Below are 22,991 nucleotides of genomic sequence, written 5' to 3' on the forward strand. Positions count from 1 at the left end.
GTTTGTAAAGTCTTTGGCTGTGTTCGGAATCAATCCCGACCACTTTATCAGCAGTTGTCAAAGTCTGATGTGTACGCAGCCTCCCTCTAGTGGTACACCAAAGAACTGCATAGGTACAGTTCAGTTGTATTTCGATTCGGAAGGAATTCAAAATGTTGTCGCCCTCGTGCGTCCGCAGGAGATTACTGGATCGACCCCAACCAGGGTTGCACAGTGGACGCCATCAAGGTGTTCTGCAACATGGAGACGGGCGAGTCCTGTGTCCGCTCCAAGCCGTCCAGCATCCCGCGCAAGAGCTGGTGGTCCAGCAAGAGCAAAGACCGCAAACACGTGTGGTTCGGAGAGACCATCAATGGAGGATTCCACGTGAGTATTTGCCTGTGGGCTCGACACTATTGATACTCCGCAGTCTCCACTTGGCTGCAGCAGCACGCCTTCTTGCTGTTGCAACATTTGAGGATGCGAAGCGAGTCATGACAAAAACTACACATGACCAACAAAGTTATCTTCCCTTCGACTGCTCCAGTGTGGTACTCCATAGTCTCTACTTTGCTGCAGCGGTCCACTTTCTTGGCCTCACGTAACTTTAACTTTTGAGGACACTCCATTCTCTTCAACACACTGATCAAAAACTGGAAACAACACACATGCTCATGCTAGCTTTCCCTCTTGCTGTGCCATAACACGGCAGCGTTGTACTCCACAGTCTCTGTATTGCTGCAGTGACCTCTTTTGTCACCGTCCTTTTGTAACCTTTGTAGATGGAGACTAAAAATAACACACAATATTAGCATTTGCTGTTTTTGTGCCTTTGTTGTGGATGACGAAGTAAGATGTTCCGCAGTCTCCACTTTGCTGCAATAGTCCACTTTCTTGCCATTGTCTTATTGTAACATTTGAGGATACTGTAGTCAGCAAGAAAAGAGAATAATAATAATAATGCATGCTATCATTATCATACCCTTCCAGTCCAGGATTAATCCCCACAGTCTCCACTTCTCTGCAGCTGCCCACAGTCTCCTCTCGAATATAAAATGTGCCTTTTTACTGTGGCTAAGAAGTAAAGGATACGGCGGTTGTCCTCCATGGCTATTGTTGATTAGCAAGTGTCACGTTGGCACATTTTGCTTTCCTTGCAGTTCAGCTACGGCGACGACAACCTTGCGCCCAACACGGCCGCCATCCAGATGACGTTCCTGCGCCTGCTGTCCACCGAGGCCTCCCAGAACATCACCTACCACTGTAAGAACAGCGTGGCCTACATGGACGCCGCGGCGGGCAACCTGAAGAAGGCCGTGCTGCTGCAGGGCTCCAACGACGTGGAGATCCGCGCCGAGGGCAACAGCCGCTTCACCTACAGCGTCATGGAGGACGGCTGCACGGTAGGAATTTGAAAGAAAAATTCAATATTGACTCATTTATTTATTAACGGCTTTGTGTTGTCCCACCTGTGCAGAGACACACGGGGAAGTGGGGCAAGACGGTTCTGGAGTACCGGTCGCAGAAGACCTCCCGCCTTCCCATCGTGGACATCGCGCCTATGGACATCGGTGGTGCCGACCAGGAGTTCGGAGTGGAAGTGGGCGCCGTGTGCTTCCTGTGAGATGACCGACGAGATGCAGGAGTGAAAAAAAAAAAATCCAAATAAATGAACGTGGAGCACGTGGAGAGAAATCAAGACACTTTCTTTGTTTTGTTTTTTAAATAAATGGGACTTCTTCTTTTACTAAGTAAAAAAAACAGTGCATTTTTTCACCCCCCCCCCCCCCAACTTCCCCCTCCCCCCCCCAAATTGAGCTCACTACGTAGAATATACCTGCACTGAACGGCACCAACCAACCGTAGCATCTCACCTTCAGAGCTTCATGTGTCCGTGTTATTTATTTATTGTTTGGGCTCTGTGTGTTGCTTGAAGTCAATAAAAAGCCCACTTACACATGTTGCTGAAACGAAACACATTAAAAAAAAATGAAAGAAGTCATATAAGCAGATATTCCTCATATCGACCATAACTGTGTGTGCTTACAATGGTGCTATAGTTCTCTACTATTTTATTCCAAAGAAATATATATATATATATATATGTGTGTGTGTGTGTGTGTGTGTGTTCACACATATACAGCTAGGTGCCTTCACTTCCCATGATTCATATTTTTGACACACCCAACTAAAAGTTGGTCTTTTTATTTGTCTTCCAATTGTAAAGCTACCTCACACAGTGCAAAAACAAAACCATCGACTAAATGTTTGTTTACAGCCCCCCCTAAAAAAAAAAAAGATTAGAAGGTGAGAACCTCGTGAGCCTCACAAGGTGTGACTTGACCTTTTTTTTTTTTTAAAGCTCGCGTGCGTGCGTGAGATTGTGTATATTTTATTATTATTATTAATAATAATAATAATATTGATAATAGCATTCTTATATTAATATTATGATCATGACTTGTTTTTTTTGTTAATGTAAATTGGAAAATAAAAGACAAAAAACAAAGTTGCCTGATTTTTATTTTTTTCTGGATGCTATCGGCCCCCCACACTGGAAAAAAAACAGTTTTTGTTTTGTTTTGTTTTTTTCAATGCCAATGATGCCACTGAACAAAGAGATTGTGAGCGTGTGCTTTACTAAACTTGTCCATTAGATTAAAATGATTCGAGGCTCTTATTCTCTGGACTGATGTCTTCCTGTACGTCTTCACAATACAAGTATAACGGTAATAAAAGGCACGAGCATTTCTATCAGCAACGTACTTTCTTTTTTCTTTTCTTGATTTTATAACTCAATATAACATTCAACAATAACAAAAAAAAAAAAAAAAAACAGTTCAAATGTCAGTTGTTGTTTTTCTTTTAAATGTTTGTCCAAGATAAATCAGTTCACAACTTTCTCCACCATTAATAGCGTCTATATATATAATATAAGTGGGACGGTGGCTCAGCTGGAAAGTGTTGACCTCACATTTCTGAGGTCCCGGGTTCAATCCCAGCCCCACCTGTGTGGAGTTTGCATGTTCTCCCCTCTGCCTGCGTGGGTTTTCTCCGGGCACTCCAGTTTCCTCCCACATCCCTAAATCATGCAATATTAATTGGAGAGTCAAAATTCCCCTATATGTAATTTTGAGTGCAACTTTTTTCTGTCTCCATGTACCCAGCGACTGATTGGTGACCAGTTCAAGGTGTACCCCGCCTCCTGCCCGATGACAGCTGGGGTAGTCTCCGGCACTCCCGCGCACACTTGTGAGGTTAAGCGCCTCAGAAAATGGATGGATTTCAAGAGAATATGTTTTACAGTAAATGTTGAAAGGAAAATAAATAAATAATATATTTTTTTAAAACAGCTTTTAATGTGCTGACAAAGTTCTAACGTTACGAGGGAAAAAAATCATAACAAAAAAAGCTATGCTGTAATATTACATTAAAAAATTATTTTAGGAAAAAGCATTATAAAGTTGAGAATATGTTTTGGAAATAACAATTTGATTAAAATGCTAAAAACAATTGTAATATTACTGAAAATCACATTTTGAAAAAAAGTTTTAATGCAATGTGTTTGTTTTATTATGTGAACAGACAAACTGAACGGCAAAAAAAATCTGTCACTTTTGGGGGGAAAAAATTCTTCAAGTTTTAATGTCATGAGAAAAGAAAAAAAAAATAAGTAACCTCTATAGAGCTCGTGCACCCGACGTCGCCGTTTTCACGGCGCCATATTGCCGGTCAAACTGAGCTGCTTGACATTGTGGTAGACATTGAACCGGAGGAGAATATTTACAATACCCGAGACCTGTTGTGCTGTTGGTTGTCACAACAAATGAGACAAATATTCAAAAAGATCATTCTATGGAATACCAGGTAAAAAGACCAGAAAATAACAATGCATTTCGGCATTTAAACAGGAATTATTCTTCTCGATCTCAAATTATCAAAAAGGATTTCTAATGCCAAGTTGGCTCATTTGAGAACAATGCGTGTTAAAAAAAAAGAAAAAAAAACTGTCGCAGAGGCTTATGGAGGATAAGTGTGACCGCAATCAGTTCCGTGTACGTTCCATGGAGAAGACTCCGTCCTCTTTTTTTTTTCAATCATAGTTAATGAATGCAAGTTTGTGTAAAACCAGCGATCATTTATTTAAATATTGGTATTTGTATTGAATACTAGAGGAAAAGATCGATGGATTACGGCAAAGGTTAACGTGCGGCCGAGTACGCTTCTGTGTTCACGAACCGTCAACCTGTCGTCTTTTTTTAATTCAATTATAGTTAATGAATGAGAGTTTGTGTAAAAACAGGGATGATTTATTTAAATATTGGTATTTGTATTGAATACCAGCTGAAAAGATCAACGGATTCTGGCAAATGTTAACGTGTAGCCGAACACACTTCCGCGTTCACGAGTCGTCTCCCCGTTGAGAACACATCCAGCAACAAAATATTTGTATACGTCCATACCTTTATATGCTATCAAACTCTTCCGTGTAAATCTCGACAAGATCTCGACTCACAAGATACATGTGTATATCCAGTAGTCCAAGACAAGCGGAAGCGAATTAAGTCCAATTTCTTATCGCCGAAAACATTGACTTTGGCATTAAATATGGGTCCTCTATGCCAAGTGTCTTTCACTTTTCCTCGTACCTTCGTTTATTATCACCTTCTAAATGTTTAACGGTAGTGGACAAAACTCTGGGTGTTGTACTAGAAGACGTATTTTCGTGTCGTCTCCAACCGATTTAGCAATGAACAATGTTTTGCTTGACCGGCAATATGGCCTGTCACATGATTTCGGTGACGTAGGTGCTCGAGCTCTATAAGTGTCCTAATACTTTCATCGAGTCTTGAATAATGTCTACGTACACGCTATTAATTCGCATATTACTCCAATACACGAGTGTCCACATACAAATTTATTGTGAAGGTCACAGGACAACAACAAATATTGCGGACCGAATGACATTAAATACAAAAATGATGACGTTTCAAACACCACACAACATAGAGTATGCTACATAGAGCACATTCCGGTACATTCAGGTCGACGATAGAAAGTACAAACGTCATTATCATGATGTCACACAAAAGACTGACAACGTATGCAAAAACATACAATCAAGAGGCGTAGTCGAGGATTAACGTGAGCTCCATTTTTTATGTGTGTGTGTGTGAAGTGTTCCACAAACACATACGCGTAGACACACGTTTAAGTGAGTTGACGGAAAATGTCTGGGGGGGAAAAAAGGCAAGCAGGCACTTAAGAGAAATTTCAAAGGCGGTCGTGACCAAAGTTGCGTTTGGGTCCCATCGTCAAAGAAGACAGTAAATGAATCACTTTGCAATGCTCAAAATGTATGTAGTATATTAGACGATGGCAATATATGTATAATAATAATGTATAATCTTATGAGAACAAAGTGGCAGCGTTAAGTGGAAGAAATAGAAACGAGACTTAGAAGTGAATGTCAAGATTTCCACGTAGGCCTGAACACAACATTCTGTGGCAGCTTTTCAAGTTCTGTTTTGTTTTATTTATTTTTTTGGGGGGGGGTTATTAATTTTGATTTTTTTTTTCGTACTCTCATTTGGGGGGGAAAAAACATTCCGATCCAACTTATTTCTCGTCGCGTTGCTTTCTTTTTTCTCATGCGAGTGCCATTTTTTCGTTCTCCTGAGTTGTAAACACCAATTTTAGTTTCGGAACGTTAGCTGCTGTTTTTCAAAAAAGAACAATTTTTGTTATCATACTGTTACAAAATCTAATCTCGTAAAATTATATTTATTTTCTAAAAATACAACTTTTTAAAATCAATTTAACTTGTCAACTTTTTTTCTGAGCACAAATTTTCTCAGAAACAGAATTTCTTTTTTCTAAATTTTTTTTTTTTTTATATTACAACCTTTACTTATAACATTCTGTTTTTTTTTTTTTGGTCTCGTTCCTATGAAGTTAAAATCATTTTCCCCCCTAAAAAAATACCTATCCCACCCTTAATTTTTAATTTACATCTTGACTTCTTGTAAGATTCGGTCATTAATATTTTTAAAAATGCACTTTTTTTGAAGGTTTCATCTTTTTTCCAAATTGTAATTCATTTTCATATTCATTTAAGTTAGATGTAAGTATGCCTGAAGGATGAATTAAACTTTTGCTTTCACTAAATGTAACTAATAATTATATTATTTTCTATTATATTATCATATTCCTGAGGAAAAATCAACAGTTCTCTTGGTCCAGTGATGACAAATCCCAAATAATAAAATCATCACCTGCTCAATCGCTAAAATTAAATGCAATAAACTCCTTTTTCGAGAAAAATGAAGAGTAGAAAACTTAATATATAAACTTAAAAACAGGAACAAATGTGATCAAATGGTAAAATAAAATAAAATTTTAAAATAATCACTTGCTACTCCATTAAAAAATTAAATGAAAAAATAGTATAAGAATAAATGATCTGTTGTATCACACTTCAATAAATCACCAGATTAATGAAAAATACAATATATCACCTGCATTATCAGTAAAATAATAATAAATGAATTTAAACTGAAAAAAATAGGTTGAAGTTATTGACGTTCAAATGTCCCTAAAAACAGACAGCAATGAGTCATTTGGGCCAATGTCGATTGCTTGAAAACGGTTGCACAAATCCTGGCATACGGCGCCAAAGTCACAATCACGCTCCAGATAACGACAATGACGATGATCATGATGAAATTCTTTCTCAAGGGTCAATGATTGCCAATTCAACCTCACGGAGAGATTGAAGAGGAGATTCTAGGGCACAGCGAGATCAAATCAAAGGAAGGGGAAGTGTAACGAGCGCAAAGTTCTTGTCCGTCTCAGCCGCCACGTCACGGTACGTCTTTGGCACACAACCACATTGTGATCATTTCAGGGGAGAAGGTTTGGAACAGCTAATTTCAATTTTCCATTATACATTCGTTAGACGAAATGGTGCCGTATGGTTTGGTCAAACATTTTGTTATTTAAATATGCAACGTTAGATGGTCTTTTGTTGTATGTGTCAGTTTTACGATAAGCGCCAACTGGCTTTGCAACTCTTATTTGTTGAGCTGTGCGAGCAACAGTCTCTGTGTTTGTTTCCTCAATGCGATGTTTTATGTACAACACCTCACAGCCATGCAGCATAAATCAGGAGACTCTTAAAATTTTCAAACTTAAAATAAAAATCACGTTTTGATTTGAGGAGAAATGTCTTCAAACGAACAAAAAGAAGTCAAGTCGCCTCGATTGACGAGCCTCGTGTAGGTGTTTTGGTTGTGCCTCAAGATAAGGATTTAGTTTCTTCCACGATCACACTCGTATCTTAAAACGTTCATGTCTGAAATCATTTTTCCCCAATTAAATGAATAGAAATGCAATTAATCCATTCCAGCCCAGTATTGTACTGTAATACGCATTAAAAGGAAAACATGAGCATAAAACATGACTGTGCCAATGGGGTTAATGGACAAGGAAGGAGGGGGATATCCATCCCCACCATGACCCGTTTGGAGGCACCCTAGTGGGGGTCTGAAGTGTAGTCGCATCTAAATGGTTTCATATCTCAAGACAGAAATTTGGCAAATGACGGTTCCAAAGATAAATCCAAAGACTCGTATCTCAAGGCGCCACAGTACTGAAAGTCTTTTATGTAACGTATTCATAGTTGTGTACATGCTCGATGCATGGCATTGATGCCTTACCGATTGTTTTTGTCTGTGTTCATTCATCCACATGAAATACATCTGTTTCAATTGCTTTACCGCCATCTTGTGGCATCTATAGGCAATTACAAACCCATTTTAGGGGACGCTTCAATTATTCGCAGATTTTCGCGATGACCGGTGGGGATTAGTGTCTAGCAGCGGGGGTTCACTGTGTACAAAACTCCCCTGCAGCACAAAAACAAAGAAAAAATGCTACAGCACAAATAGGCAAACAGATCAGCCATTTGTGTGAAAAAATAAATCGTTTTTTTTTTCTTTAAAGAATGATTAACAATAGCTGGAGGGGTGAAACATTCCAGATCATTCAATTCAGAAGCCGGTGCTCAGGGTGTCTGTCTCAGTCGGGGTCTTGCGGGGACTGGGGAGACTCTTCAGGTACTCCAGATGGCGGCGGGCCTCGGCTTGGTTCTGCCTCACATAGTAGACCACGTACACGATGACCATGAAGAACCACACGAACATGGTGACCAGCATGGCCACGTCAGTGGTCTTCCTATGCAAGCTGCAGAAATTCACGCCCGAGTGCAGGAGTCTGACCAGCGGCTGTCCGGCGTGCTCGCCCAGCACGCCCGGGTCCTCCCAGCGGCTGACCTCGCCCAGCCCTCGCACCGAGCTCTCGCAGACGATTCCGTTGACCGTCTCGGGTTCCAGGTTGAGGGTCTCCATGAGTTCCTGGAGCATACAGTCGCAGTGCCACGGGTTGTGGTACAGACGCATCTTGGCCTGCGTGCCACCAAATTCGTCCCGGCTGGCCTGCCTCAGCTGGTTGTGGGACAGGTCCAGTAGGCGCAGCTCGGGGCCCAGGCGGCGCAGGGCGCCCGAGGACAATGAATCGATGCGGTTGTGCGCCAGGTAGAGGTCTCGCAGGTGGGCCAGTTCCACAAAAGCGCTCTCGGGGAGGCTCCGGATGTTGTTGCGCTCCAGGTGCAGCGACACCGTGTCCGGCGGGATCCCCTCGGGGACCTCTTGAAGGCCCGCGTCCGAGCACAGCACGGTGGCCGTGTCCCAGGCGCAGCGGCAGCTGTCGGGACACTGCGGGTGGGCCGGGCTCCAGAGGGAGCAGAAAAATAGCGTGCCGCACAACCACGCCGCCAGATCGCCTCCTAGAGACGGAGAGACACAGAAATATGGTTTTTACATATCCAAAAAGAGAGTGAGCGAGATAGCGAGGGATCCAAAGAAATACAGCAAAAGAGGTAGAAATAAAGAGCGAGAGAGAGAAAGAGTAACAGAGAGACAGAGACGGACTCACCTCGGGATCTTCTTCTTTTCGGGGTGTGCTCCATCGCTGCTGTGGTGGGACCGGGCACATGGCCTCGGCGCAGCCCCCCGACGCTCACCTCCACTTGGCCGCCGCCGTCTGGCACATTGAAGAGGAAAGAGGTCACTTTGTGGCGGCGGACTCGACACATACTTAGCAATGACCTTTCATGGGGGGGGCACGCTATTGTTGAGGCAGACAGCAGGAAAAAGGCATTCATGCGTCGCTTTGGGAGCGGCCGTATTTTGGAGTACAATCTTATCACATTCACCGTCGGTGTATTTAAAGGCGTCCATGCTTGCCGTATGTGCTCCAGCTGCAAATGGAATGGAACTCCCCACGGATGGGGGCGATTGTGTCATTTGCCGCTTCGGCCCTTTGAATATTTCAATAATGTTCTGTTTAAAACAAATGGAACCTTGTTGCTCTGTTGTGGCCACTTTATGCCAATCGAAACCCATGAAAATGACAGTTTTGAATTCCCGCCTTTGGTGCAGGCAGCGTGGGATCGATTCCCGCTCAGTGATGGTGTCGATATCTGATCTGCGACTGGCTGGCGACCAGTTCGGGGTGTATTCTGACTTCGCCCTAAGTTTGCAGGGATAGGCTCCAGCTCTCTCCCCGGATAAATGCACAGGTATTGCGTCTGGAAGGGCATCTGGCGTAAAAACTGTGCCAAAGAAATATGAGCATTCATCTGAGATGACACGCTGTGGCGACCCCTAACGGGACAAGCCGAAAGAAATTGAAATCGATCATAAACTGTCATATAGGTCAAATGGATTTCATTCTGGACTAAAAACCTAATTTTCTTTAGCTTTGGTGTGTTTTCTACTAGATGGCATAATTTACAAATTTTGGGACAGTATTATACATTTTCAAATGAGGATTGAGACACCAGGTTTAATTTTTTATAAATAAACGTGAACAAAAGAAAGAAACGTAAAACATTTGGGCTGTTCTGGCCACAACTGGCTAATATGAGCTAACGAGAGCCGTCTAGCTTCTCATTCGCTGACCCACAAGAACTCACCTGGCCAGGGCCCCACCTTTTAAAGCTACAGGACACACATCCATAGTAGGTATGCTGTTCTTTGGATACAACTCAGCATTCTTTCTCCACAAACACGACAAGCTGAGTTTTTAACCAAAATGACATTCTCCCAGTCCTTTTCTGTATCATCCAAGTGCTCTTTAGCAAACGTCAGATGGGCCCGGACATGTCATGGTTTAGGCGGTTGGACACATCTGGCACTGCAGGATTTGAGTCCCTGGCGGTGTAGCGTGTTGCTGATGGTCGTCCTTGTTACTTTGGTCCCAGCTCCCTGCAAGTCATTCATTAGGTCCTCCCGTGTGAGGTCCTGGGATTTTTGCTCAGCGTTCTTGTGATCATTTTGACCCCACGGGGTGAGATCTTGCGTGGAACCCCTCATCGAGGGAGCTGGTCAAGGTTCCCTCCTTTCATTTAAATTCCTCTTAAATGTGTAGCGAGCGTGGCACCTATTTTTGTCAAGTGTACAAAACAGAACGGGGAACCGCTGTGTCAACAGCAAATAGTTCATTTGTGGACATAAGTCGCCAAACCGGAATAACGCCAGAGCCTCTCCCTGACTTCCTTTTTATACTGAATAAAAGAATCACATTACACTCGTCTATACCACTGTTTGTCTTCCCATGATGCCCCAGCCCCTTGATCATATGTCATGGCGATGACTCTGCATATCACGCAGGCATTGCGAGGATGACGGGCAGAAAAAAAGGGGCGGGATCGATGTGCAACTGAGGCCCGGCGGGTTATTAACGCCGAGAACATCAATCGAGATGGAGTCTGGGAGTGTCAATAAAAGGCACAAGGAGGGAAAACTAGTCCGGCATCAGTCAAAGGGGCCCAGCTGCCCTCATCCCTCGCGCACTTAAAAGGTAAAAGGACGTGTCCAGACGACGCATCCACCAAAGGAAGGAAGATGAGGAAAACTGAAAGAAAGTCACATTCTTGAGGGTGGATGAAAGTTCAAAATATACCGTCCACAAACATATTTGTGGATAATATATAATCAATATTAAAATTAAAAATCCAAATTAATGAATGAAATTTCACCGGCGATTTAGCTTAAGTACCACTTTGTAGCTCAGGATGAGGGAGAATTAAAATTAAACAAATAAATTTAAATATATCAGGGCCAGAGGATATGATTTTTTTGGGCACTATAATTTTCTTTTAGGATAAAAAAAAAACAAAAAAACTAGAATAAAATCAAAGAATATTACTCTTTCCATCTAAGAATAATGGGGAATGAAAATATTGAAAAGAATCATTCAGAAATAAAAAAAAACAATGAATTGATTTTTTTGCCATTTATCATCCAAAATAAAAATAATTAAAATGACAAATTAAAAATTAAAACCAAAATAAAACCAAAAAATAAACCCAAAAATTCCACTATCATGGGCAGTAAAAACAATTTAAGTTAATATATATATATATATATATATATATTATTTTTTTTTTAACTGTCTACTGGAGGGCTGATTCAAACAGTAAAAAGAGGAAAAAAACATGATAGCAGGAAGTATGATTAGTATTCTGAGACGGGGGACATTTGCTAATATGACTCAAACTGTCTTTTCACATTTTAATTCCGATTTGCCCCTCAATGAACAGCCCACACGTCACCTTTGAGAGTTCTTTAGAATCTAATGAACCAAACAGCAAACAATTCAGACATTCAAATTTAGTTTTGCCGATGTCAGTGTTGTGTCAGTTCATCAAATAAAGATACAAACACAATCAAAGAACAAAATGTGCCCTGGGTTCACATCAGACTAGCTACAGAACCACTTAGCCCAGTATCATGTTTTCAAATATTGGACTAGGGTCCTACACCGACGTGAAAAGGCAAGAAAATGGATAGCAAGGAGGTGATGTCCTGGCCTCAAGGGGGGGGGGGGGGGGGGAGAGATTTGAAGGCACAGCTGTACCTCCACTTCAAAAGGAGCCAACTTTCGAGCTTTTCAAGCTACAAGCCATCTCTAGGCCGATGTTTGGTCTTGAATTGTGAGCAACAATTACAGGAGTTACTTTAGCGAGTTATGGTAGCAGCCAACTTCACAAAAAAGCCAAAGTAGTGAGCAATTCTTCAAAAGAGGCCAAGTGCTTGCCTCAAACCGTGTACTTACGCTTTTAGTTCAGGTAAACTAAACACAACTCTTGGAAAAATTCCTAACGCACAATACAAAATGCCACAGAAGGGCTAATGAGCCAACATCGATGACCCAGTATTTCAAAATTTTTCAATACAGGCAGCACAGTGGTTCAGCTGGTAAAGCGTAGGCCTCACAGTTCTGAGGACCCGGATTCAATCCCAGTGTGTGTGGAGTTTGCATGTTCTCACCGTGCCTGTGTGGGTTTTTTCTGGGCACTCCAGTTTCTTCCCACATCCCCAACAATTGTATTCATTGGAGACCCTAAATTGACCTGAGGTGTGACTGTAAGTGCAACTGTTGTCTATCTGCATGTGCCCTGCGATTGGCTGGCAACCAGTTCAGGGTGTACGCCGCTTCCAGGCCGTTGACAGCTGGGATAGGCTCCAGCATTCCTTTGTGAGGATTAGCAGCTAAGAAAAGATGTTTCAAGTGGTAGCAACACGTGTAGGCAGCAAGTAACAGTACTTACAAGTACATATTCTTTATCCTCTGTGAAAAATAGTCTAGTTTAGTTTAGTTAGTTCACCTAAAGGTTTTATACTGCCCCTGGTGGCCAAAGCGCACACACCAGATTGAGCTGCTACGGTGATGCATAAACTGTCCAAGTCGTCACTTTCTATTAAATCATTGCTCTATGTATTTATAAAGCACAACACTTTTATTTCTTATTAAAACCACATTACACTTTTTTTTTTTGGGGGGGGGGGATACTGGAAGTAATTAACGGCATATGGATTCATTACAGGAACAAATGATGCATTCCCATGAAATTTTCAAGATGAGCCGAATTGCTGTTTTAGCCTTCCAGAAGTGTGAATGCTTGTTTATGTATATGCTGGCAATATTTTTTTTTCTTTATTTTTTTAATACACTGTATTCCACTTCTCTCTGCCAAAATCAGCTGGGACAGTCTCCAACCTAATCAAGACAAGCGCTAGAGAAAATGAAAGGACGGATTTCCTTTTTTTTTTTTTTTCCTACCTCAGTCCAAAATGGTGTCAGACCATCTGGTTCTGGTTCAAAATAATTCACAAAAAATATGATAAAACATGATAAAAAAAAAAAAGTATTAAGAGTTACAGTCCAATTCAAAATGTGAAAAATGCTATTTCGGTTTGACTTCCGAGAGAATTCAAGTGAGACCATCCGTGAGGTCCTTTGAGCAGACATTAATGAAGTGTGATACAGTAGTTCCATATTGGATAAAAAAAAAAACGCTTGCAAATCAACAACTAATAACAATAATCATCATCTGCTGCATGCACGACAAAAGGAATTGGATTTGAGACCCCAAGAGGAGACCCAACACATTTACACTGCTCCCTTCCACACTCTAATTACTTCTTGGACTACATTACAAACACTTTATCAAACATTTCGTGTGCGCACAAATATTATATTAGCAGTTCTTCAACATAGAGCAGCTCAACCAGACCCCTAAAAGCAAGTAAAAAGAGACTGAACAAACTCCACAAATGGATCAACTTACATGTAAATGGGTTCCTCGGAAATGTGCCGTTAAACGTTCTCCAGTCTCTTTGCTGGATTTTCAGTGCAGTTCCTCTCAAAGCTGACCGGATGTCACCTTCGGAAGGGCACATAAAAGCCAAATATGAATTTTGACGTCTGCCCTGCTCGTGTCTGCGTGAGGCGTTCATCAGCGACTGGACCGAGAGCCGAGGAGAGCTCGAAATAAAGAGGAGGAGTGGGCGTGTCTTCCTCTCCTCTCGCTGTCTCTCCCTCTCCTCCCGAGGTGCGTCTCACGTGTCATCATCCTCGCTTACCCGCCATGTGGACGCCTAGATTATTTTCGTATTGATTACAGGTGTCATGCGGCCTTAGAAGCGTCGTGTCTTCTGCGGAGGGATGTCAAGAGGAGAATTAACGCATCAATATTTTAAAAGAGGAACTGTGAGAGAGAGAATGGAGAGATGGGGAGGGGGGGTTGATGAAACATGCTTGAGCAAGAAATGTGAAATGGCACCGCTGCAAAAAGGTTAACTTGGTTGTTATATGATTTACACACGCACAGGGGGTCCCAAAAGTCATTATTATATTGCGTTCTATTTCATTTCAGGTATCAGTTTGACAGACATGAGGCCATTTGCTTTTGACAGCGTAGTCCTTGCAGGTTTTGTAAACCTGCCTTGCCAATTGACGTTAGAGTAGCGTTGCAAAATTGTCACCCGCTGCTGCTCAGTGCCACTTTGAGGAGGTTCACGGCTGTCAAAATCCTCCCCAGCGTCGTACAAATCTAGGCCATCCATGGCAAGTTTCTCAGAACTGGATCTGTTCTTGACATTGCATTCTTGGGAATGGAAGGCTTGCTACTCCCACCACTCATGAAAACGTTGAACTCATAGAGCAGGCACACAAAACCCAAGACTCCAAGCGGCTTCAAGCGAAGATCATGATGATCAACAACCTCAATTCTGTCCGGGTAAACTTATATCACTGGCAACCGTTCGCTCAATCTGGCTGTGATAAACGTTCCTTGGTTTTGCGCCAAAGTCTGTGCAAAGATTTCAGTTTTCATCAGTGGTAGTAATAGCTGGTCTCACATTGTGTCGTTTATTGAGAACAGATCCTGCTTTAAAAAACCTCCAGTGGAAGGCAGACATCAGCCTTGTGAAGCCTCTCAAGGGCGACGTACGCCTGATCCGTGTTATGATGTGAGCAGCGTGATGAAGATTGTGGAAATATCAATTTTAAGTTAACAAGGAAATGCATTAGTACATTTATGATCAAACGTGCAGGGAATTTTGCCCATCAGCTGCTTTTTAGATCGCAGCAAGTTGCACAAAAAGTACTGAAAAGGGGAAACTCTGGACGAGCATTACAAAATTTCGGAAAGCAACCCATTCGTGGGCAGCGTCCTATTTTTGGGACATCATGATTTTCACGCATTACATCATCATCATTATATCAAAATATTGAAGTGTTTTAATCTGAAGCCATAATTTGGTATCAGGAGAGGATAACCCAAGGGTCAAAGTTAGCACGGAGTTATTTCCCTTTCCTTCCTGACCCAACATGGTTGCCTCAAGCGTTTTCCAAGAGAAGAAAGGGAGAAAGGTCAGTATACAACCAGGTTTGTCTTCAAAATGCTTATCCATCAGTATTATTAATGCATAAGTATCATTCTAGAATAAGAATTAATTAATAAACATAGCTCTAGTATGTACCACCTCACAGAACTGCTAACATACCAGTCCCAGTTTTAGGACGTTGCCCGCGAGAGGGTACATCTTTTTTGCCCTTTGTTTTATACGTTAAACGAAAAAGAAGTGTTATTTCCTTGATTGTGGCCAGTTAGGAGACTTTTATTTCAATAAGGCAAAACATTGCCACCCTACCTATGAATGGGTTAAATTAAAGTCACACATAAAGGTGTACTTTAGGTTCTTCGTGAAGTTGCACCTGCTCGTGTACGAGTCTTGGTATTGTTGACAAAATAATTTCACAAAAATAAATAAATGGGTGCAAGATACCTGTGAATATTCTTATTTATCCAAGTCATTTCATTCTCAGAGAATTGAATTGATCACAAATGGACTGACCCAGCAGAGTCCAGTTCCAATCAGTTCAATGGGTTAAGATGGGATCGGTCACACGTTTCGTCTTTCTATTCGTGACAAAAACACACAGAAAGAAGGTGCAGAAAGAAACGCGTCCTTCAGTTTTATATTCTAGTGGCAAGCGGTGCCAAAGCCCCTAAAGGACCCTCAAACGTTCGGTGGGTCCCTCCTCTGCAGTTGCGGCGATCAACTTAGCTGAAAGTGACGTTTCCAGACTTGACAAATGCAATGCAAAATGCTGCTCATTTTCATGTTTGTTTTTTTTATTCTATTATTTTTGTGGCTGCATTCTCCCTGACAGGCGGCAGTCTCCTCAGCTGACGAGACAAGACAGAGACACACGGGGACTGACTTGAGTTTTTTTTCCTCCTAGAATGATGAGGTTCAGGAATACCAAGAGTTGGGTGTTGTCTATCTGGAAACAGGAGGATGAAGTTTGTTGGCAACGTGCAGACCGCCGTGCGAGAGGCCTCATCTGTTTGTCGGCAAATGAAATGAAGCTCGCGCTCATTTGTAAACAAGACGCTGATAGCGGAAAAGATTCATCAGCGGGAAGACGGCGACAACATAAACACCCACACACACACCGTGCAGTGTGGAGTGATAAAAGAAAAGCACTCAAGCATTTCTTGTCTTTCTCATGGGATTAAATACACTAACAACAGGTCAGCGCGGGGGCAGGTGCTCTGCTCTGTGCAGCCGCTTGGTAGCCATTTTTTTCCACTTGCGCTGCCTCGTGGGACCCGTGAGCCCCCCGCTGGAGTTGTGAGGCAATACACGTGACAAACGACAAAGTCTTGTTGTGTTGAGGTAGACAGAAAACCGAAAAAGAAAGTTCTGCCTGTACAAAGAAAACAATATTGTGGCGCTACTCTACATAGAGGTCTACCTTGAGATTATTTTAATTTTATTAATTTTTGTTAAGTTTGTTTGGAACTCAAAAACTCAAACCATTTCTTATCAATTGTAACGTAACACTCTTTAAACAAAGTTATGACATCATTAAAAAAATTTCAACATATTGCACTAGAGCAGCGGTCGGCAACCTTTGACACCGAAAGAGCCATTTGAACGCGGTTTCCACGGAAAAGAAAACACTGGGAGCCGCACATCTAAAATGAAGAAAAAAAAAAACTTCTACTACATTACCGCAGCATGTTTCTCCATTGGCTTTGCCGGGCTTGAAAGTCGCTCAAAATAGACGGCGTTTCAGCGGGTATACCCGCTTCCGCAGTGTGACGTCTATTTTGAGCGACGAAAAAATAATAAATAATTTAATTAATATTTTAATATTTCAAGATCACAATCTTCAAATTTAGAACTAAAATAATATAAAAACTAACACAAATAAAACGCACTTCAATTAAATACAAAAAAAAATTAGTAATTTATTTTCCCAAGCCAATCAGAGCCGCATTATAAGGATGAAAGAGCCACATGAGGCTCCGGAGCCGCGGGTTGCCGACTCCTGCACTAGAGGCTCAGCTTCTCAGTATGGCAGTCTTATTCTTCGCAGAGGACAAAAACCATATGCCTGTGAGTATTGTCAAATTGTCTGTATACGTATGCTACTCCAAAGTTTATGTTCACATATCAATCTCTTGAATATGTTTTATGTGGCGCATGACAATGACAAATAAAAATTACCCTCACCTCCATGAAAGACATCTTAGCTGAACATTAGTATAATGTGATTAATAGATGCTAACGCTAATCTGTGGAAACGCTGGAGCTCTGCATACCTTTGGGCTTTGACTTGACACTTTGGGCATCGCATCAGTGTTGTGGAATAAATCTGAGAAATTGGGGAATGCGGGGGTGTGGGGGGGAGCTCCCAAAATGTCCTTAAAGGTCCACTGTCATGGAATGCATGATTTTTAAAATGTTATTTATGGAAAAAAAGGCAGCTGGAATGGACCCATCCGTTTTTTCGCCACACAACATGATTTTGACATATATGACTTTTTGTCACTCCTGCCATGAAAATCCTTTCGAGGGACTTGTTTTGGAGAAGAAGCAGGAAGTGACGTTCGTAGCAGATGCCCACTCAAGCGGTCCCCTTATGGTTCTACTAGCTTTACCTGCTGGAAGGTTGCTCTTTGTTCCTTCGTGTTAGCCAAAATGCCGGCTCGTTGTACTGCTGGATATTGTTCGAATACTTGGGAGGATGGATTAATTCTTCACACTTTTCAAAAAGACCCAGTTTGTGGTGAAAAATGGATTGCGCGGGTGCAAAAGACGAGAGCTTCGTGGGTTCCAAATGACAGGTGCGTATACAGCTACTAAAAAAGAAATAATAGTTTGGGGCGGGGGCGTAATCCTCTCAGAATGTAACAAAAGATCTGCATACGTAAGTCGGGGGTGCTAAATGTGTCGATGTACCCATCGGCGCCTTTGATAGATGGGTGGATAGATTGAGGGGTGGATCGACAGACTTGCCTACTTTCATTTAAAGAGAGGTCTTGAATAAGGTAACAATGTTAAAGTTTGAACGGTTTGAATTGGTGAAGACATGTGGAAGGGGTGTTGAAAACTTGTCAGAATAAGTTTTTTTTTTTTAAGTGTCTACAGTTCAGAATAACGTATGTGCAAATGTATTCACACATTGAGATGACTGGGACCTCACCATCGGTATTCTAGGGCAGGGAAAGAGTTCCAGTGTGGCTTAGAGACAATGGGGGGAAAAAATGAATTCCTCTGTGTGCATTTACATCCACATTTGGCGTTAGAGATAAATGAATACTTTTCATTGGAAAGCCATCATATATAAATAAAACAGATGTGCGGGAATGGTGATGGCAGGAAGCTCATTAGTGCATATTTTATTAATTAAAATTTTCCTTTAATAGGAGTCTGCAGCGAATCAAGACTATAACTCTACCGCTGCCTCCGAGTCGGTGGTTATCCGTCCATTACTCCCAACGTAACAATGGCCCCCTAATTGCTGCGAATTACAATAGGACAGCGTGATGTATCCATGTAATAACACTAGGCGGGAAAAAAAAAAAAGTGTGACAGAGTTGCAGAGTGAGTAGACAAAGAAACAGTCCACACCAGTGAGTAACAATGAATGAGTCTTGCTTTTTGTTAGTGAAACATGGTGGTGGGCGTGCATGGCTGCCAATGGAACCGGTTCCCTTATATTTACTGATGATGTGACTGCTGACAAATGCAGATTGTTGAATTCTGAATTGTTTTGGGCACTATCATCTCCTATTGTAAGGCCAACCGCTTCAAAACTTATTAGTGAAAATGCTTTGGCCGAAAATAGCTACGAATATTTTCAGTTTCAGAGTAAAATACTGTTAAGTGAAGAAAACGGGTCCAAGCGGAGTGGAACAGTTGGCGGAAGGTGTCTGGTGTTCTATGTGACACAAGAGTATCCGCCAGGATGAAGGGCAAAGTTTATAAAACAGTGGTGAGGCCGGCCATGATGTACGGATTAGAGACGGTGGCGCTGAAGAGACAACAGGAAGCAGAACTGGAGGTAGCAGAAATGAAGATGTTGAGGTTCTCGCTTGGAGTGAGCAGGTTGGTTAGGATTAGAAATTAGCTGATTAGAGGGACAGCCAAAGTTGGGTGTTTTCGAGACAAGGTTAGAGAGAGCAGACTTAGATGGTTTGGACGTGTCCAGAGGCGAGAGAGTGAGTATATTGGTGGAAGGGTGCATAGGATGGAGGTGCCAGGCAAAAGAGCGAGAGGAAGACCAAAGAAGGGGTTGATGGATGTTGTGAGGGAGGACATGAGGACAGTGGGTGTTGGAGAGGAAGATGCACGAGATAGGCTTAGAAGGACAAGCCGAAAACAAAACAAGAGTAAAATACTGTACATCCCCCCCACAAACAAAACTAAAGAAATAACACGTCACATGTTAGGAGCAGCAAGAGTAAAGAAATATTTACTATGAAATAGCAATGCCTGATAAGAGAACTGCCAAATATCCAGTTGAGTTGACTGGGAGGTCACTTTATTACCACAGCTTAAACTCATATTTTGAAAATGACACAGTGCCATAAACCAAAGACAAAAGTGAAAAGAGTATATGAAATAAAACAGCTTCAATAAAATACTAACTTTAACATTAAAAACATAAATGTCTAATAATTCAAAGTCAAACTTGCATGTCAAAATGAATTATGGGCACGGTGTATCAGCTGGTAAAGCGTTGGCCTCACAGTTAAGAGGACCTGGGTTCGATCCCGGCCCAATCTGTTGAGTTTACATGTTCTCCCCGTGCCTGTGTGGGAGCACCAACTGGCCCACTGTAATGTTGACATAATTTCCAAATATTTTTTGTTGCATTTTTCCATGAAAAGTGCATACAAATACATTTTATTTATTCAGGTGTTTCAATTTTCGGTAAAATAATTAAGTTTTTGCATCATGTTTTTGTTTTTTTTGGGGGGGTCAGCAAGAAGTGGAATTTTATGCAACGGCCAAGTCAATCACCTGACCTTTTGACCTGTTGAGGTCCGTTTAGAGTCAAATTAAATTTGAAAGTGCTTTGTCATTTCAATTCAAATCCTTTGCGGTGGTGTTCAGAGCCAAACAGATAAGAATTGTGATGATGTCCCAATATTTATGGAGGTGACCTTATATGTAATGGGAGCAACAGGCTAACCAACAGGGGAAGGAAATACGTGTTACAAATCAGACAGAAATTACGCGTGTAACTCAGTGAGCCACCGTGAGGAGTGCCAGTTCACGGCTTTTGAAAATTTAATTTCTCTGAATTAATCAAGGCGCGCGTTATAGATGCTTTGATGCCGCAGCCGGGTAGAAATAGCCTGCACGCTTCTTTGTAGTGCACAACCAATGAAAGGAGCCACCGGCCCCCGTGCTGACCCGTCCGCATGAATTAGACTTCCTTAAAAAGGGAATTCACGGCTATTCGCAGGCTTTGATGGCCAACCTTGGCAGATGGTTGACAGCGAGAATATGAACAGATTTGCCAAAGACGACAGCTTCACTGCTAGAAAGACGGAAAAGACCACTAAATATTATATAAAGAGCATTTTCATGGAAATGAATGGCGACAATGGCAACAACTGATAATGACATTTTGCATTTACCAGGAAATACTTTCATCTGCCAAGGAGTACGTTTTCTTTCTTGTTAGTTACTTGATTGACCAAAATTGTGGAAGACTGGAAAATGAGAATATTTTTCACCGCACTTCCAGATATTGGGTCCATTAACAAAATCAAAATCAAGTATCATAATTAAAGGCAGCTTGCTGTTGCCCCGTTCCAAACCATCCCCAGACTAACGAAATGAACATTAGTGATGCCAACCCTCTCTGACTACAAAGAACAACAACAATAAAGGAACTTTCCGACTGATCAGCAGTCTCCATTCGCAGAAGACTTGGAGGTGGCCTGAAGGGTCCTGCGGGCCATCTCTAGGGCCCCTTCCCGCGTCTTGTTCCCACCAATAAAGCCGCTGGCGTGTACAAAGACGCAACCCTCGATGCCGCTGAGCTGGGACAGTTCATCGTCGCGGATGCCGCGCCACTCCTCCAGCAGGGGCAGTCTGAAGACAAAAGACGGAGGTTAGCGTCAATGCGACAGCAGCTGCTTCAACCTTCTGTTGTTAAGGGGTACAAAAAGTGTAGTGTCTAGGCTGCTTCTCAAACGTAGCAAAAGGACATGAACCGTAGCGCGGCCTCAATCAGACTCCGCAAATACACCACCAGAAGCAATCAGGCCTGATTCTTCTCCTCCAATTATGGGGGGGGGGGGGGGAACAGTCAGGCAAGGACACCAGAATCAGGGCAAAAAATGGCTCCAAGAAGAGCTGACCTCACTGCTGCCAAAGTGCTCTCTTCAGGAATCGCAAGTCAGAATGAAAATGTAAAAAAAAAATTACAAAATAAAAATGGAGAACGGATCATTTGCCAACTCGCAAATTGAGCACAACCCCTGACTCAGTGTCTGCCTTTAAAACAATCGCAATATATGAAAGATGATTTATGCTAGAACTGCCATGCTAATCTTGGGCCATGTTTTTGTTTTTTTTTTTAAACATAAAACTTGATGAAAAAAAAACTATGCTTTACAGTCTATTACAAGAAAGGGAAGGCAAACCTTTACTGCGCTCAAGGGCCACGTTGGATTTTTAAAACATAATTCCAGTCATGTGAATTGAAGATGAGGTAAAAATATGTAAAATATTTAAGTTTTTTCACGCTATTCATTCTCATTTATAACTCATTCAACGACACTATAACAGTATGAAAAAATAACTGGGTATCTAAAATGATTTTGCAATACATAGCAACATTCATCAAATGCATTATTTACAATCAATCCAGGAACCAATTATTTAACGAGAAAAATGCCAATATGATAGTTGTCTTCAGAGTATGCCTTAGAACAAAAAAATCTTCAATATTGAATTATATATGGGCATAAGTAAACTAATTGTTGGGTCTGTGGCCCAGAAACAATGCTTATGAATTACACAATTATACAACCAAGTAGCGGAAGGGAAGTATCATAAAACGATACCTTTTTTTGGGGGGGAACTGCCTATGTTTGAAAATGTGCCTTTAAAATGACTTCACAAATGGGCTCTTCTGTTACAGAAACAGGTGAGGCAGAGCTGCAGTGTTGTTGGATGCAGCAGCATTATCCGCGTTGCCATCTTAAAATAGACTGAATTTACAAAACGGTCCATTATTACTAATATCGTGTTCCGTTCCAGAAGAATACGCGGGCGAATCTTTAAACAGTATGACAAGGCGATGTCCGCCTGGCATGTGCTGTTCTTCCATGGCATAAACGTCAGCACAAACACGTTGCGGCCCCTGCACCATGAATTCATGTCAATACATGTTGATCTCCATAAAGACAGCCTGGGGAGGTGAGCGAAGCGCAGCCATAATCGCTGTTAAATGAATCAAGCGGTCGATAGCGCCATTGTATGACTGCCTGCACGGAAAAGGTCAACAGGCTTGGTAATGAGGGAAGGAGTGGGCGGGTTTGCAGAGGCTGTTATGAGAGGTCAGGAAGCTGCGATTCTCCAGATGACCGCTCTAATTATAAAGCCCACAGTTGGAAAATTAGTCGCGGAGGGCAGAGAGCTCCATTTTAAAGTACAAACGTGACATACAGTAGACACTACCACTTTTACCCGGGTTAAGCTTTTTTTTGTGTCTTTTTTGTCACCATCGCTTACGTTGGTATTGCAAACAAAAATAAACGCTGAAAAACAGTGCAAAAGTAC

General features: G+C 41.9%; 3 protein-coding genes across 7 annotated transcripts in view; 1 reads left to right on the forward strand and 2 right to left on the reverse strand.

The window, feature by feature from the left end:
- Positions 1-2,259, forward strand: part of col2a1b (collagen, type II, alpha 1b) — a 62,361-nt gene extending 60,102 nt beyond the window's left edge. For both annotated transcript variants that reach the window (XM_061833221.1, XM_061833220.1), the window contains 3 exons: positions 179-366; positions 1,140-1,382; positions 1,457-2,259. In XM_061833221.1, coding sequence (XP_061689205.1) covers positions 179-366; positions 1,140-1,382; positions 1,457-1,603 — 578 coding nt within the window. In that variant the 3' untranslated portion in view covers positions 1,604-2,259. The remainder of the gene's footprint in view (positions 1-178; positions 367-1,139; positions 1,383-1,456) is intronic.
- A 2,625-nt stretch (positions 2,260-4,884) lies between these two features.
- LOC133507678 (leucine-rich repeat-containing protein 3-like) lies at positions 4,885-17,016 on the reverse strand. Of its 4 annotated transcripts, none has more exons than XM_061832978.1 (5): positions 16,914-17,016; positions 13,971-14,042; positions 13,676-13,771; positions 8,974-9,081; positions 4,885-8,824 (listed from the first exon to the last, which is right to left on the reverse strand). In XM_061832978.1, the coding sequence occupies exons 2-5, from the start codon at positions 13,975-13,977 to the stop codon at positions 8,031-8,033; spliced, it is 1,005 nt and encodes a 334-aa protein (XP_061688962.1). In that variant the 5' UTR covers positions 13,978-14,042; positions 16,914-17,016; the 3' UTR covers positions 4,885-8,030. The 4 variants fall into 4 exon arrangements, with proteins under 4 accessions (XP_061688962.1, XP_061688964.1, XP_061688961.1 ...); XM_061832980.1 differs by having other exon boundaries at positions 13,857-14,042; XM_061832977.1 differs by having other exon boundaries at positions 13,676-14,042.
- Positions 17,017-19,704: 2,688 nt separating this feature from the next.
- Positions 19,705-22,991, reverse strand: part of myg1 (myg1 exonuclease) — a 32,240-nt gene continuing 28,953 nt past the window's right edge. Inside the window, exon 7 of the mRNA XM_061833051.1 lies at positions 19,705-21,296. Within this exon, the coding sequence (XP_061689035.1) occupies positions 21,107-21,296 (190 nt within the window). The 3' untranslated portion in view covers positions 19,705-21,106. The remainder of the gene's footprint in view (positions 21,297-22,991) is intronic.

This window comes from Syngnathoides biaculeatus, chromosome 10 (genome assembly GCF_019802595.1).
Source record: "Syngnathoides biaculeatus isolate LvHL_M chromosome 10, ASM1980259v1, whole genome shotgun sequence".
NCBI lineage: Eukaryota > Metazoa > Chordata > Actinopteri > Syngnathiformes > Syngnathidae > Syngnathoides > Syngnathoides biaculeatus.

Bases quoted from the DNA above. Each gene is read 5' to 3' on its own strand.
- LOC133507678 (XM_061832977.1), bottom strand. From the start codon at position 13,844: ATGAACGCCTCACGCAGACACGAGCAGGGCAGACGTCAAAATTCATAT. The intron at 9,082-13,675 runs GTAAGTTGATCC...TCAATGTGCCAG, and splicing joins TCCGAGGAACCCATTTACAT to ACGGCGGCGGCCAAGTGGAG. The intron at 8,825-8,973 runs GTGAGTCCGTCT...CTCCGTCTCTAG, and splicing joins GAAAAGAAGAAGATCCCGAG to GAGGCGATCTGGCGGCGTGG.